Below are 14,970 nucleotides of genomic sequence, written 5' to 3'. Positions count from 1 at the left end.
TTCTGTAAGTATAGGAGCTCAAAGGTCAGCCTCTGAAAATATTTGCAGTTCTGTGCACATTTAGAAACTTGTATTCATAGGAACATGTCCAACAAGGCATAACTCTTTAACATTATATTTAGAAATTAGGAAATGCTGATTAAAGAGAAAAAATTCATCTTTGATAAAACTATCAATATCAATAATTGAGCTCTTTTTGCTCAATAAAAAGAGCAAAAAGTACAATATTTAAAATATCACAGCTGGCGTGCCTGGGTGGCTCTGATGATTTTAAATGTCCTACTCTTGGTTTTGGCTCAGGTCATAACCGCAGGGTCTTGAGATCAAGCCCTGCATCAGGCTCCATGCTCAGGATGGAGTCGGCCTGAGATCCTCTCCCTCTTTGCCCCTTCCCCTGCTCACACACGAGTGTTCTTGCTCTCTCTTAAAAAACAAAAAACAAAAACAAAAAAACACATAGAAAATAAGTCATTTTCTGATAAATGCAGTGAGAAAGGAAATGTACCCTATATATTGTCAGGCCTTAAAAATTAAGTCCTTGGTATCCTGTTTATCTTTGATCCTTAGGTATTCATCCATCTACCTACACGTGCACCCAAAGAGACTTATTATTATGTGTTTATTAAGTCTTAAGTGATAAAAAGTTCCAGAGGTCACTAACACAAATCAATACAAAAAGCCTGTATGCATGGTACTTACAGTGCAGTGCAGGACACATACAAGTCTATCAGTTAAAAAAAAAAAAAAAAAAAAAGTTGTAGTAAGTGCTATCATGTAGGCATATACAAATTGCCAAAGGAGAAGAGACTTGTCCAACGGTTAAGCAAAAACCAGTTTAGGAAAAATAACATTTATAGGCTGCATTTTTCTTCAAAATTGGAACTTTGAGAATCATGAAAAGTATCTTAGAGAAAAAAGTAAAAAAGAAAAACAGCATTTTCTGTTTCCAAATTTTAGTATCTAAAATATTTGGGTATATTTGAAAAACAGTAGTATAATACAACAATCCTTTACCTCTGATGTTTCTATACCATTTTAGATTTCAAGGAGTTGTTTACAAGCACAGTGTCTTTTTTCCTTCAAAATACCCACTTTAGATAGTTACTATTTATTACATAATTTTAAAACGAGGAAATGGAGATTCAGAGGAGGAAAGTAACTTGTTCAAAATCACATAGCTGGTAAACTGGCCAGGCCACAAATGAATTCATTTCTACTTTCACTTCAAAGAATTCCATTTTTTTCTCAACCAGAGTAAAATTTGGCTATTCAGACAGGCCGCTTGACACTGAAATTTTTACTGCCTGTTAAAAAAGAAAGTAAGACAGGGATGTTTGCTGCTAAAGAGAGAGGAAAAAAATGATTTTCCAGCAGAAAGTATGAGATGATATCAAAATCCAAACTAGGACATTACAAAGCAGCATGTTCTATCTTTCTCACTAGAAAGTGGAGACTGTATTAAATAATAACTCTCCCAGATTACTGAATCATCATCTCATTCTTTGTCTTAAAAAGACACTGAGATTAAGGGGCACATGAGTGGCACAGTTGGTTAAGCTTCTGACTCTTGCTTTTGGCTCAGGGTAGTGATCCCATGGTCCTGAGATCCAGCCCCGCACCGGACTATGCACTCAGTGCCGAGTCTTCCTGAGATTCTCTCTTCCTTCCAACTCGTGCTTTCTCTCACACATAAATAAATAATCTTAAAAAAAAAAAAAAGACACTGATATTTGTCCTTTTGTTCCCTTAATTTGGAGTCATATTAATTTGAGGGTATTGAAATGTAATAGGCCACACAGTCTTTTTTTTTTTTAAGATTTTATTTATTTATTTGACAGAGTGAGATCACAAGTCGATGGAGAGGCAGGGAGAGGGAGAGAGAGGCAGGGAGAGGGAGAGAGAGAGAGAGAGAGAGAGAGAGAAGCAGGCTCCCCGCTGAGCAGAGAGCCTGAAGCAGGACTCAATCCTAGGACCCACCAGAGATCATGACCCGAGCCGAAGGCAGCCGCTTAACCCACTGAGCCACCCAGGCGCCCCAGGCCTCACAGTCTTATTAACAAGACACACCAGAAGCTTATTTGCTTATTGTGATGATTAAAAGAATCGGTACATATAAAACACTTACAACACTTCTTGTATATCGCAGTAAAAACACAAATACCGCCATGAGAAGTTAATGTAATGTAGAGTTCATAAATAACACAAAATAATCACAGAGGGCAAGTTACTCATATTTAGCCCAGTCATTTTATCACATGAATACTGAGGATTTTTCTTACTATAAAATTTAATTTTCATTTTTGTTACCCAGTTGGTTTTTCCTATTATTTGACTTCGGGAAATATTCACTGAAGCCTATTGAGTCAAATAAGACAAACAAATGCAACCACCTGAAAATGCAAAGTTACAGGAACCTCAGCTAAATAATTTATGTGAACACTCCATTACCAAGTCTTCCTTAATATGAAAAATTTCAGCAGTTCCAAATGTTTTTCAGATCAATAAGCGATTATATCTTCATTTGTAATGAAACGGTGCCACTTACATGTAGACTGTTCAAATATTCCTTAAAGAAAATGTTATTTATGGCACAGCTTCAAGCAGAGTAATTTGCTGACTCCATGGAATTTAGAATACAGTAAGATATTAAATATGATGGTGGTGAAGACTAAGTATTCATCCAGCTAAAAAAAGAAACACTGCATATAATGCCAGACTTGCTAAAAAGATACCAAATCCTCTCCTCTTCTTTTATCACTATCCCTGCTCTAGTCAGTAGGAAAACATTGTATGAGGACATTTTTTTTTTTTTTAATTTATTTGGCAGACAAAGATCACAAGTAGGCAGAGAGGCAGGCAGAGAGAGAGAGGAAGGAAAGCAGGCTCCTCTGTGGAGCAGGGAGCCCGATGCGGGGCTCGATCCCAGGACCCTGGGATCATGACCTGAGCCGAAAGCAGAGGCTTTAACCCACTGAGCCACCCAGGCGCCCCATGAGGACATTTTTTTTAAAGGGAATTTCTTGACCTTATACTGGATGCAGTTCACTTGGGATTAGGTCACCATGAAAATAAAGTTTTACCTGAATGTCAGGAGTTTGGGTTTACATAGACCAGTGTTTGACTCTTGCCTAGAGAAACCTGAGAAGGAATAGTTGATTGGATTTGCTCTGATAAGCAAGGAAGGAGGGCAGTCCTGGAAACAGATCTGCGTGCTCACTACTGGTAGGAAATGGTGTGTGTTTCTCTGGGTTGTGCCTGTACTGTTGGGTTAGAGTGGAGGGACAACTGCATATGGATCAACAGGGCCAGGCAATGTTAACAGTACCAGGCAGAAGCTTCCATCTGAAGTTTATAGTGGATGTTGTGCACTGCTCAGATACCCTCTTCTAGAATGAAATACTCCTACCTGCAGATGCTCGGAGTACTGTTCACTAACAACTGCTAAGTTCTTCACCAGGAACTGCCATGGCCAAAGGGAGTGGCAGCACTAAAGGGATGTGTCTCCTTGCCATCAGCAGCTTGCATCCCCCCATGTGTGGGCATACAGACCTAACCCTTACCTCAAATCAGAGCATCTTAGAAGTGCATCCTAGTATCAAGGACTCCCTGTGAAACTAGCTAAAGCTTAGGCACACCTGCATTGCAGCTCAGCTTCTCCCTTTGTTCTATGCTGGTCCTGTCACACCCTTCCAGGTGTTGTTCCTGAGATCACATCCCTCTTTTCTCCCATCCTCTGTAATCACCTGCAGATTTCTGTTTCAGGTTCCCAGGGCACCCAACCTATAGTATATGTGAGAGTGGTCCTAGGTGCAGACTCTAAAAACTCTAAACCAGGATTTCTGAACTGGATTGCACGCTGGCTGCCATGAGATGGAGTACTGACAGTCCTGGCATATGGCAGTCATGTAACTGTTCAAGCTTTCAGGCCTTTAAGAGGTCCCAGGGAAGTACTAATTGTAATGACTGCTTTTCTTCTCTTCTCACAACCAGGAAAAAGCACCTTCTCCAACCCTGAAGAAGAGGTTTTTCTCAAAATAAGAGTAAGTTTCTGGGTTTAGCACGGTGGAGAACAATTTAATGGTATTTTACTGTAAGTCAGGAAGACTGAATAAAAGTTTCTCTAAGACAGAGTAAGTTTACAGTCTCCCCTCACTACAGCTGAACAAAAACCCCTCCTATGTTTGGCTTCTGAAATGCTAGAGAACATTCTTATGTCATCCAGACAGGAAGGTAGAATATGTTTTCTGGAGGAACTACCTGTCTCAAGAGAAGGACCTACAAATACAGACATTTAGGAGACTTCTGACAAAACAGCCATCTTGTTCACCAGACAGACTACAGAGAAGCCCACCAGGCAATAAGCTCTGTATATTACATGTCTTGTCAAGCAGGCATTTTAGAGCTTCATTCAAATATGAGTGAAGAGAAGTTAACAGAAGATCTTTTTTTTTTTTTTTTTTTAAGATTTTATATATTTATTTGACAGACACAAGTAGGCAGAGAGAGAGGAGGAAGCAGGCTTCCTGCCAAGCAGGGAGCTTGATGTGGGACTCAATCCCAGGACTCTGGGATCATGACCTGAGCCAAAGGCAGAGGCTTTAACCCATTGAGCCACCCAGGTGCCCCCAGATCTTTAATGTGAGAAATACACCAAATCAGAGCAACAATGTGAAGGGTTTGGGGGAAATCTGTGACTATGCAGGAAGTAGAGCAAACCATTTAATTAGTATCTTCAGAGAGTTAAGATGGACACCTAGAACTGGAAATTTCATGGAGAGACTGAGAATCCCAGATGGGATTAACGGTAAAGCAGTATTTCAGGATAGCATCTATGCTACAGATCTAGAAAGCAACTAGTTCCAATTAGATCAGGATACAAGATATCTTATATACAGTGATAAGAGAAATCCTACAGGTAGTTCTGAAAAACAGTTAAGTTACCAAAACTATAATGAGGTGTCCTCTCACACCTGTCACAATGACTAGTATCAAAAAGACAAGAAATAACATGCTGGTGAGGATGTGGAGAAAGGAAAACCTGCTGCACTGTTGGTGGGAATGTAAATTGGTGCAGACACTATGAGATATGGTGTGGGGGTTCCTCAAAAATAAAAAATAAATGACCACATGATCCAGGAAAAAAATAAACAACAGTTAAGTTGATCAATGTGCTTTACCTTATTTAGAAGCATTTTAGAGTTATGTCAGAGAGAGTAAAGAAGAACAAAAATAGATGCATGTAAAACTAAGTAACAAAAAAAAAAAAAAAGAAAAATTAAAAAAAAGAACAAGGCAATGTGTTAACCCAGGTAATAAAAAATCCAAAAAATAAAACACAATTATAGATAGTACAGTGTAGACTAGACAGTATAGAGTCTATTGAATCTCTGGTCAACAATAAAATCCTTTACAGGAGATCAATAAATAATAACTAAAAATTAAAAAACAAGACAGCTTCATCTTGTTAGAAATAGAGTTAACCACTAGAAGAAACACCTACAACAGTGGCTTTTGGTGAAAGATACTGGGAAATGGGAAAGAACGGGAGGGACCTATGGTTATCTTTATTTTTTTTTTTTTTTTAATGGTTATCTTTATAAGCTGAACAGTACTCTTCAACTTTCTAAACTATGTCCAAATATTCTTTGACAAAAGTAAAAATTACGTAAAGAGAAAACCTACTTATCTGAAACACGAAATCCTGCTTTAGAATCACTGCTAATAGTGCTCCAGGTTGATTTGTTCTCATTGCAAGCAGATTACTGCAATGCAATTAAGTATTAAACACACTTAAAAGATGAGTTTCATTACAACAAAGATGGGTTTAGCTTTGATAACAAGATGTCAAAGACTGAAAATGCAAATGGATCTTAAAACCTACCATGATTAATAAAACTACATCAAAACAAATTAAACATGGTGTTCAAAGATGCCATTAATTTGTAAGCATATATAATCAGATATATGCTTACATATATAATATACATATACATATATATGCTTAAATATATAATCATGTCTATGTTTTATCACTATACACATAAGTCATCTGAATATATTAAATAAATAATGTCTGCTAAAATTCAGGAATGAAGATTGTATAGCAAAAGACCATAATATTAATAAGCCTAAAAAATATATACAGGCAGGGGGACTCAGTGAAGTTTTTATTTTAAGTAAATTCTGCTTTTTATATCTAGTTATCTGACAGTAGAAAATTTTCTACTTATAGCCCTGCAATAAAAATTTTGCCAACCTGTTTAATTAACTGTCAAGTTATACAGATTTTATGAAAAGATAATGCTATATCTGACTATGATAGGAATTAGCAATTAGAAGGCAGAAAAAAGGGAAAATAAAACATAGATGAGCTGACCAGGCATTCAGGGAAATAGGAAATGAAACAGTATGACTAAAAACTGAATGAACTAAGTGACTCTGGGTTGAATTACTATTTTGCAAATGTGTATTGATTTTTCTATCATACTTACATCTCTGTGCCCACTGCTAGCAGAATCATGGAGTGGAGTGTCATCATCTAATCCTTGTGTGTTAACATCTGCTCCAGCTGCTATAAGTATCTTAGCAACATCATAATATCCAACGTTGCAAGCTTCATGCAATGGTGTCCAGCCTAAAGTGAGAATATTAATTTAACATATGGTTAATTTGTACTAATTCAAAATATGTGTTTTATACACATAGCTATGTGAGATATAATGATTCCAATGTACACAGTAAAGAAGGAAAAACGAATGATGAACAAGCTATTGGAACACTGCCTATTTACAGAAAGTCCATTTATGTTAATATTTCCACTGGGGCTAAATTATTTTACCAATATAGTAAACATTTAAGTTTATCCCACCACAAACTTGCTGTAATTTATAACAATCATCTGAACTATGGAAAAATAAGAAAATAAAAATATTAATAAGCTTGTTAGGGGATTTCAACAAACAAAAGCCCCTATGTTTAAGGGTTCTCATCTTTTCCAGACTTAATACCTACTTTAACTAAAATAAATTTACCATTGCAGTAACTGTGATGATTTAAAAGAAGTTACATGTTCATGAAAGAAAAACTAGAAAACAAAAAATACAAAGCAGTAAAGAAGCATCACCCATAATTCCACCACCCAGCTACAATAATTTCAAGACTCTAGTCTAACTCCTACCTTCTCGCCCTCATATATATATTTATATATATATATATATAAAATAAATATATATAAAATAAAACTGACTTCTCTCCCTCATATATATTTATATGTAAACATATGTATATATAATATATAATAAATGAAATACATAAAATAAAAAAATTATATATAAAATAAAATTCTCTCCCTCATATATATTTACATATAAATATATATTTATATATAATAAATAAAAATAAACATATAATAAATAAAAATAAATAAAATAAATACATATAAAATAAATTTATATATAAATATATAAAAATAATAAATTAATTAATTTTTGAAAGGTAGGCTCCATGCCTGGTGTGGAGCTCAACACGGGGCTTGAAGTCATGATCCTGAGGAACAAGACCTAAGCAGAGATCAGAAGCTGGACAGTCAACTAATGAAGCCACCCAGGTGCCCATAGATTTGTAATTTCAAAATAAAAATGGGAAAGTTGTTTAACACTTTCACTGCAGTGAAAATAATCTCTCATGTCATTATACTTTTCTACAACACAGTATAACACTGATTGATATGCCATAATTTATTTAAGCAAGATCCTATTACTGGGCATTTAGATTATTTCTAATTTTTTTTTAAAAGCTTTTATTTATGTATTTGAGAGACGGAGCATGCACAAGCAGGGGGTAATGGCAGGGCGTTAGTGGGGTGGGAGAAGCAGGTTCCCCACAAAGCCGGCAGCCTGATATGGGGACTGATTCCAGGACCGTGCATGGGATTATGACCTGACCCATAGGCAGATGCTTAACTAACTGAGCCACCTAGGTACTCCAGATTATTTCTAATTTTTAAAATATTAAAAACAACGCTGCAACAAATATCCTTACAACTAAATATTCATGCATAGCCATGACTAAATATTTAAGGTAAGTCTCCAGAAGTGGAATTGTTAGATCAAAGTACTTTTTGGTTTCTGATATATAATACCAAATTTTCTTCTTGAATGGATGCTATGCATTTTAAGTTTCATTCTTTAAAGTAGACCTTGTTCATTGCACTTCTGTCCACTCACATCAAATACAGAAATAAATTCCAGGTGTATTCTAATAGGGCTCTATGTAAAAGCAAAACAAAAACAAAGTTCAGAAATGAGGAAATAGGGGGTATAATTTTATAATAAAGGAACAGAGATGGACTTAACTGATACTACATAAAAAATTAAAACTTCAGTACAATAAATAACATTGAAGTGAAAATTCAAACATAGCTACGGACAGTGAAAACCTTTACATATTTGATAGAGAATTAAAACCTACACTAAACAAAGGGCTCTTACATATTAATAATACTGTCATAAGACAAATGGGCAGAAGACTCCACCTGTCAAGTCACAACACACACATAAACTAATAGTATGCACTAGAAAAAAATTCACAGTCACTATAGATTAAGAAAATACAAATAGTCTTTTTTCATTTGTCAGATTGTTAATAAATTGATAATATCCAGTTTTAGTGAAGATGTGATGAAAAGGGTTCTTTTGTATACTCTTGATGATAGTGTAAATTGATAAAAAAAAGATTTTGGGGGGATACCACCTTACTGTATTTACAAAAATTTTAAATATGCATCCCCTTAACAGTTTCCATTCTGAAATCCTCCTATAACTATACACTTCTTTCTTTCTTTTTTTAAAATTAATTAATTTATTTTCAGCATAACAGTATTCATTATTTTTTCACCACACCCCATGCTCCATGCAATCCGTGCCCTCTATAATACCTACCACCTGGTACCCCGACCTCCCACCCTCTTTCTTTCTTTTTAAAAATATTTTATTTATTCATTTGAAAGAGAGACAGAAAACATGAATGGGGGAGGGGGGAGAAGCAAAGGGAGAAGCAAGCAGCCTCCCCACTGAGCCAGGAGCCCAATGACATGGGGCTTGATCCCTGGACCTGGAGATCATGACCTTAGCCAAAGGCAAGTACTTAACCATCTAAACCACCAGGTGCCCCTATACACTTATTTCTACAGGAGGGTTCACTCAAGTATTGTCCATGGAATCTATATTATAGAATAGTATGCAGCTGTTGAAATGAACAAAACAGAACTACCTATATGTACTGAAAGAAATATCTGCAAGAGATTAAGTAAAAAGGCAGGTTGTAGAACTACAGACTGATAATATAGATGGAATGATCTGATTTTTTTTAAAAAGTCTATATACAAATAAATGTTCATTTTATGTATACATAATAAAAATGCACAGAAAGGATAACCTCTGAATTGTTAACAATAGTTCTGTGGCAAAAAAAGAAAACTGTACCATAGTATGTGAAACTCAAGGGAATCTCTATATTGCTCCCTGAATGCTTTTACTGTTTGAATTCTTCACAGTAAGAATGTACTGGTATGGTATTTGAGTAATTAAAATGAAACACCACTATGCTCTCTTCAAGTCCTCATGCTCAAGTGAATAAGTGTTCTTTTAAGACTTACAATGAATTAACACTTTGAAAACATCATATAGCTCTAATTCATCTAGAATAGAACCTAAACTGGGTAAAGAATTTTATGGCAGTATGTCAACTAAAGTAGAAGTTTAATATTTAAAAATCTGAATAGTTCTTGACTTGGAATTGCAGCAGAGGATCAGGGTTTTAAGTACATAGTCCAAAAGAATTTTGCATGAAGTACACTTTTAGAAAACTTGTTTCAGCAAGAATATCGGAATACAGATTATAACAAGACTCTGTCTAACTGATAAATTTTAGTTCCTGAGCATTAGTCCTTAATTACTAATCTTACCTGCAAAATCTTTCACGTTCACATTTGCCCCTAAACTTATTAATTCTTTGACTTGTTTCACATCTCCTCGAATAGCTGCCATGTGTAAAGGAGTTTCACCACGTTCATTTCTTTTATTAACTTTATCTTTTTGTCGAGATGAGGAACTGGGAGTTTTCTTCTGGGCTGGTGTTGTTTGTGATGGATGATTTGGTGTGGAATCTGTAAGAAAAAAGGAAACTAATGAAAGTTCTAAGGCTAAATATTTTGCATGTTCATTGAAAGTTTTGTAATGTGCAATTTCCTGGAATGGGGGAGTATCTTCTCACTCTCACACTCCAAAATGTGGTTTACATGATATATTAATAATTGATCCAAATGCATGGAGTAGGTCTTCCTTTAGGGTCATCAAATATTGCATGAGTAAATCTAGAAAAAACGTTTTATTCTGTCAATTCATAAAATTGGCTTGAAGTGATAAAGTATCAAGTATGTGCCCTAAAAATGTTTGTTCAATGAATAACTTGATAAACTAGGAAAAAAACAACAACAATGTATTTTTCATGGCATGTTATTCTATTATTCCAACACCTAGATGAAATGACACTGAAGGATAGAGTTCACACTTCTAACTCAAAGTATTAGAATTCCATTCTGATATTAAATGCCAACTGAGGTCATGGATGATTTTAGCATAAAAATGAAGCTTAAGATGTGTAAGAGATAAGGACAGTCTGGGAAGGGCTTTAAAAAGGGGGCTGATAAAAGAGAAAAAAATATTTCTTTGGTTTGATTCTCTTCCTTTGATTTTCTGTTCCAGTGTTCATACCAAAAACAAAATATTAAACAAGATGATGCCCAAAGTTTTCCCTCTTGTCCCAATTTCAGAACTACTGGGAAAAAAACAAAACAAAACACAAAATAGGTTTTTTAATCAGTTAAGGTTTCCAGACATATGTATCATGTTAATAATTAATTCTGAAAATTTACAACAATTTAAAAGAAACAACTATTCTAAGAGAAAAAAACTCTATGGAAAATAAATTTCCAGCATATATGATTTTCTTGCAAACAGACATTATTAGAGCACTAAAGTACTATCATTCTTTCCTCAATAAGAAAAAAGTTTAAAATTTACATTTTGGATTTTAAAGTATACTGCATCAGTAACAGTTTCCTCTCTGTACTACTCCATAAGAGCAAGGATAGCTGTCTATCTTATTCATTACCGTTTGTCAACTGTTTAGATGACTTCTTGGCACATATGAAATGAACAATAAATGAATTTTCTTATAATTTTTTTTTAAAGATGTTATTTATTTATTTGAGAGAACATGAACAGTGGGAGGGGCAGAGGGAGAAGCAGGCTCCCTGCTGAGTGTGGAGCCTGACACGGGGATTGATCCTAGGATTTCAAGATCATGACCTCAGCTAAAGTCAGATGCTTAACCAACTGAGCCACCCAGGTGCCCCATGAATTTTACTATGATCTTTACAGTCAAATTATTTATTAAGAAAATTAGCTGTTCAACTTCTTAAAAATGAAATGTACTTGTTATTTCATACAACTTGCAAGGAATTAATTCATATAAAATCTTATTAGCCATTTCAAAGTAATATTCCCATACATAAAATAATGATATCATCCATAATGGCAATCAGGTTAAACATAACATAAACATGGAAAATTAATTATGTAATGGATAAAATAATAAACCCTAAAAACTGCAAGAATGTTTATATTTTGGCAAACAGCTCTGTATTTCAAAAGCTTTCTACTCTAGTTCTACATATAATACAGTTGGCTAAAAATCCTTAAATGGAAAGAATCAACTGCATTATAGTGTGATCTTACTTATATTTTAAAACAAAAACAGCACAGGGCGCCTGACTGGCTCAATCAGTGGCTCAAGTTGTGAGTTCAAGCCCCATGTTGGGGGTTGAGTTTACTTAAAACAACAACAACAACAACAAAATCACAAAACAAAAAAATACAAACTACAACAAAAGGTATGCATTTGCATGTTCATGCCTAGAAAATTTCTAGAAGAAATACTGGAGATGAGGTAAGATTAACTTTTTGCCTTTTCATTTATCCCAAGAATAAAGGTTCCTGGTATTAAGAAAATCAGTTTTTAAAAGTAAAAATCTCCAATGCCTGGGTGGCTCAGTTGGTTAAGCGTCTGCCTTTGGCTCAGATCATGATCCTGGGGTCCTGCAATCGAGTCTCACATCAAGTCCCACATCATCGGGCTCCTGGCCTCATCAGGAAGCCTGCTTCTTCCCCTGCCTGTTCTCCCTGAAGCTCTCCACGCTTCTGCTCTCTCTGACAAATAAATAAATAAAATTAAAAAAAAAATAAAGGATTAAAAAAATATAAATAAAAAATAAAAGTCTTCTTGGGGTACCTAAGTGGCTCAGCTGGTTAAGTGTCTGACTCCTGATTTTGGCTCAGGTAATGATCTCATGGTAAGGAGACTGAGCCCATCACTGGGCATGGAGCCTGCTTAAGACTCTCTCTCCTTGTCTGCCCTGCTCCTTAACCTCCAACCCTGGCTCATACATGCTTGCTCTCTCAGAAAAATTTAAAAAATATAAGTCTTCTAACTATTAAATCTGACACGAAGTTAACATTTTATAGAAACATTTAAAGTTTTAACAATGTATACTATCTTTAATTTGGCTATAGTCTTTCAGAAATTGGGGGTGGAAAGGTAGGAGAATAACCTCAAACAACATACTTTTACTTAAAAAAGCGGGAAGCCCTAAAACTTGTTTATCAGTAAAAGATATCAGATATACCACGATTTGATGGAAACTACAATACACAGAAACTAAGAATTTTACCGTGTTATCCCAGGTTTATTTTTTTTTTAAAGAGCCAATATGAGAAAACTTCACTAGAGAAACTGTCCTTTTCAATGCATTTTAACAGGGTCTTGTCACATGACCCATACCACCCTGAACGCGCCCGATCTCGTCTGATCTCGGAAGCTAAGCAGGGTCGGGCCTGGTTAGTACTTGGATGGGAGACCCAAAATCTTATATAAAGATTTCCTGAATTCAGAGCCAAAAGAATTTTTTTTCTCTAGACAAAACGAATTTACTTTATCAGTCAATAAGAACTGCACAACTTAAAATTTTTTTGTATTGTTGCCAGAATGCATTCAATGCTCAATAGTAATTACCATTTCAGCTCAGCGACCTGGATTTCATCTACCTTTTTGTAGCTCCTTTTAATTAATTAGCAGGTTGGGTGGTTTGCTCCCTTATTGTTTTGGTTCTGCTGTAACCCATCTAATTATTTTTGGAGGACATAGTATTGGAATAACCCCCCCCACACACACACATACATGTAGTATATCACCTTAACTGGAAGTCTGCAACGCAATACAATATAAATTTACACAGTATGCTGCAGACTTTTTTTTTTTTTTTTTTTAAGATTTTATTTGTTTGACACAGAGAGAGACAGTGAGAGAGGGAACACAAGGAGAGTGGGAAAGGGAGAAGCAAGTGTCCTGTCCACCAGGGAGCCCGTTGCCGGGCTTGATCCCAGCACCCATAGCCTGAGATGAAGGCAGACACTTAACAACTGAGCCACCTGGCACCCTGACATTTTCCTTTTAAAATAATTCAGATCGCGAACAAAAAAACATGGATTACACTACTGCATAATAGTACTCATGTGATAAGATTATCTGTTTATCAGGAGGGTGCTACCAAACTTAAAAGTAAACTATAAACCTAGAAGCAGCTTTTCAGAAACTGTGGTTAAGACTCTTTAGTACGGTGAAAGCACACAGTGCTACAATGGATTTCTCAAGTTGACAGACCATTTCTAAATGACCCATTTTAGTTGAAAAGTATTTACTGAATGTTCTCTAAATGCAATGATCCCTGCTCTTGTATAGATCCTTATTTGGACATGACAGACAATTATCATGCAAATAAATGTAAAATTACAAACATGTTAATAAGAAATTTTTATTAAATCCAAGAAAAAGATTTTAAAATTAAAAGTTTAAAGTAGTTAACTGTTAAAATAAGGATAGAAAGTCTGAGTAAAACTAAGAATACATATGTACTCAAAGATGGTGTCACCTGGACTGTTGTCTCTTGCTGTCATCTGCATAAGAAGTGCCATCTGCTTCCGCTCAGAGAGTGGATAACCAAAAAGAATGCTAACTGGTGTGGACTTCTTATTTCCAGCTTCCTTTTTTGTTTTCTTCTTTTCTGGACCTTCTTTCTCTGGAATTATTAATAAACATGTAAGAATTTGAAATAAACGTAAGCTCTGAAAAGCAAAACATAAAAAATTAAAAAAAAAACCAGATGCTATACATGTATATGAGAAACATGTGCAATATACAGACTAGTAGTATGCTGACAAAAGAGCACTAGACTTTTATCATATGAACAATTTCTTTCTGAATGTCTTGAAAATAATACATTAATTCTACTATTTTCTGAAAATTAAGAGCATTTGGAAATTCATTCCTTGTCAAATCTGTATTTTAATGATCTGTTCTTTTAAAATTTAACTTTTTCAATAATATTTCAAACATTCCTTAGTATTTCATTTTTGAAACTTCTTTCATTCATTATAATTTTACTCTTAATTACTGCTAAGCCCTTACAGCAATGTTCCTTCAAATTACTTCCCAAATTCCACTAATGATTGGTACAGTCTTCTAACAAAGTGAGTATTTAAGACAAGACTCATCACACAAAGTAATTATTGTAAAAAAGCAAAGGATCACTTTATTCCAGACACAGGATAGCTGAACATGGAATGATATTAATCAAAGCTAAAACTGAGCATATTAAAGATTTCTGTGTGTATGTAGGTATGTGGGGGTGTTTAACAGAGATTCTGCAAAGATCCAAAATGTCTAAGGACTTTTTTCAAAAAGATTTGACCCATCAAAAAAAAAGCCAGCTTTTAGGCTGAGTTATTTGGGAAATCTTTTGCCAATACAGTCTGCATCAAGTCCCAGGAATTTCAGATAAACTGGATTCTATAA

The 14,970-nt window shown here is 35.0% G+C and overlaps 1 protein-coding gene across 17 annotated transcripts in view; it reads right to left on the bottom strand.

The window, feature by feature from the left end:
- ANKRD12 (ankyrin repeat domain 12) overlaps positions 1-14,970 on the bottom strand; it is a 123,019-nt gene that overhangs the window by 53,456 nt on the left and 54,593 nt on the right. For all 17 annotated transcript variants that reach the window (XM_082697328.1, XM_082697330.1, XM_082697325.1 and 14 more), the window contains 3 exons: positions 14,048-14,194; positions 9,965-10,165; positions 6,492-6,634 (listed from right to left, as the gene is read on the bottom strand). Coding sequence is in view for 11 of the 17 variants with exons in the window: in XM_082697330.1 (XP_082553456.1) it covers positions 6,492-6,634; positions 9,965-10,165; positions 14,048-14,194 (491 nt within the window). In the remaining 6 variants the exon portion in view is untranslated. The remainder of the gene's footprint in view (positions 1-6,491; positions 6,635-9,964; positions 10,166-14,047; positions 14,195-14,970) is intronic.

The sequence above is a fragment of the Mustela nivalis genome (assembly GCF_964662115.1).
Source record: "Mustela nivalis genome assembly, chromosome: 14".
Classification (NCBI taxonomy): Eukaryota; Metazoa; Chordata; class Mammalia; order Carnivora; family Mustelidae; genus Mustela; species Mustela nivalis.
The sequence above is the reverse complement of the archived record's forward strand: the minus strand, read 5'-3'. Positions and strand labels throughout refer to the sequence as shown.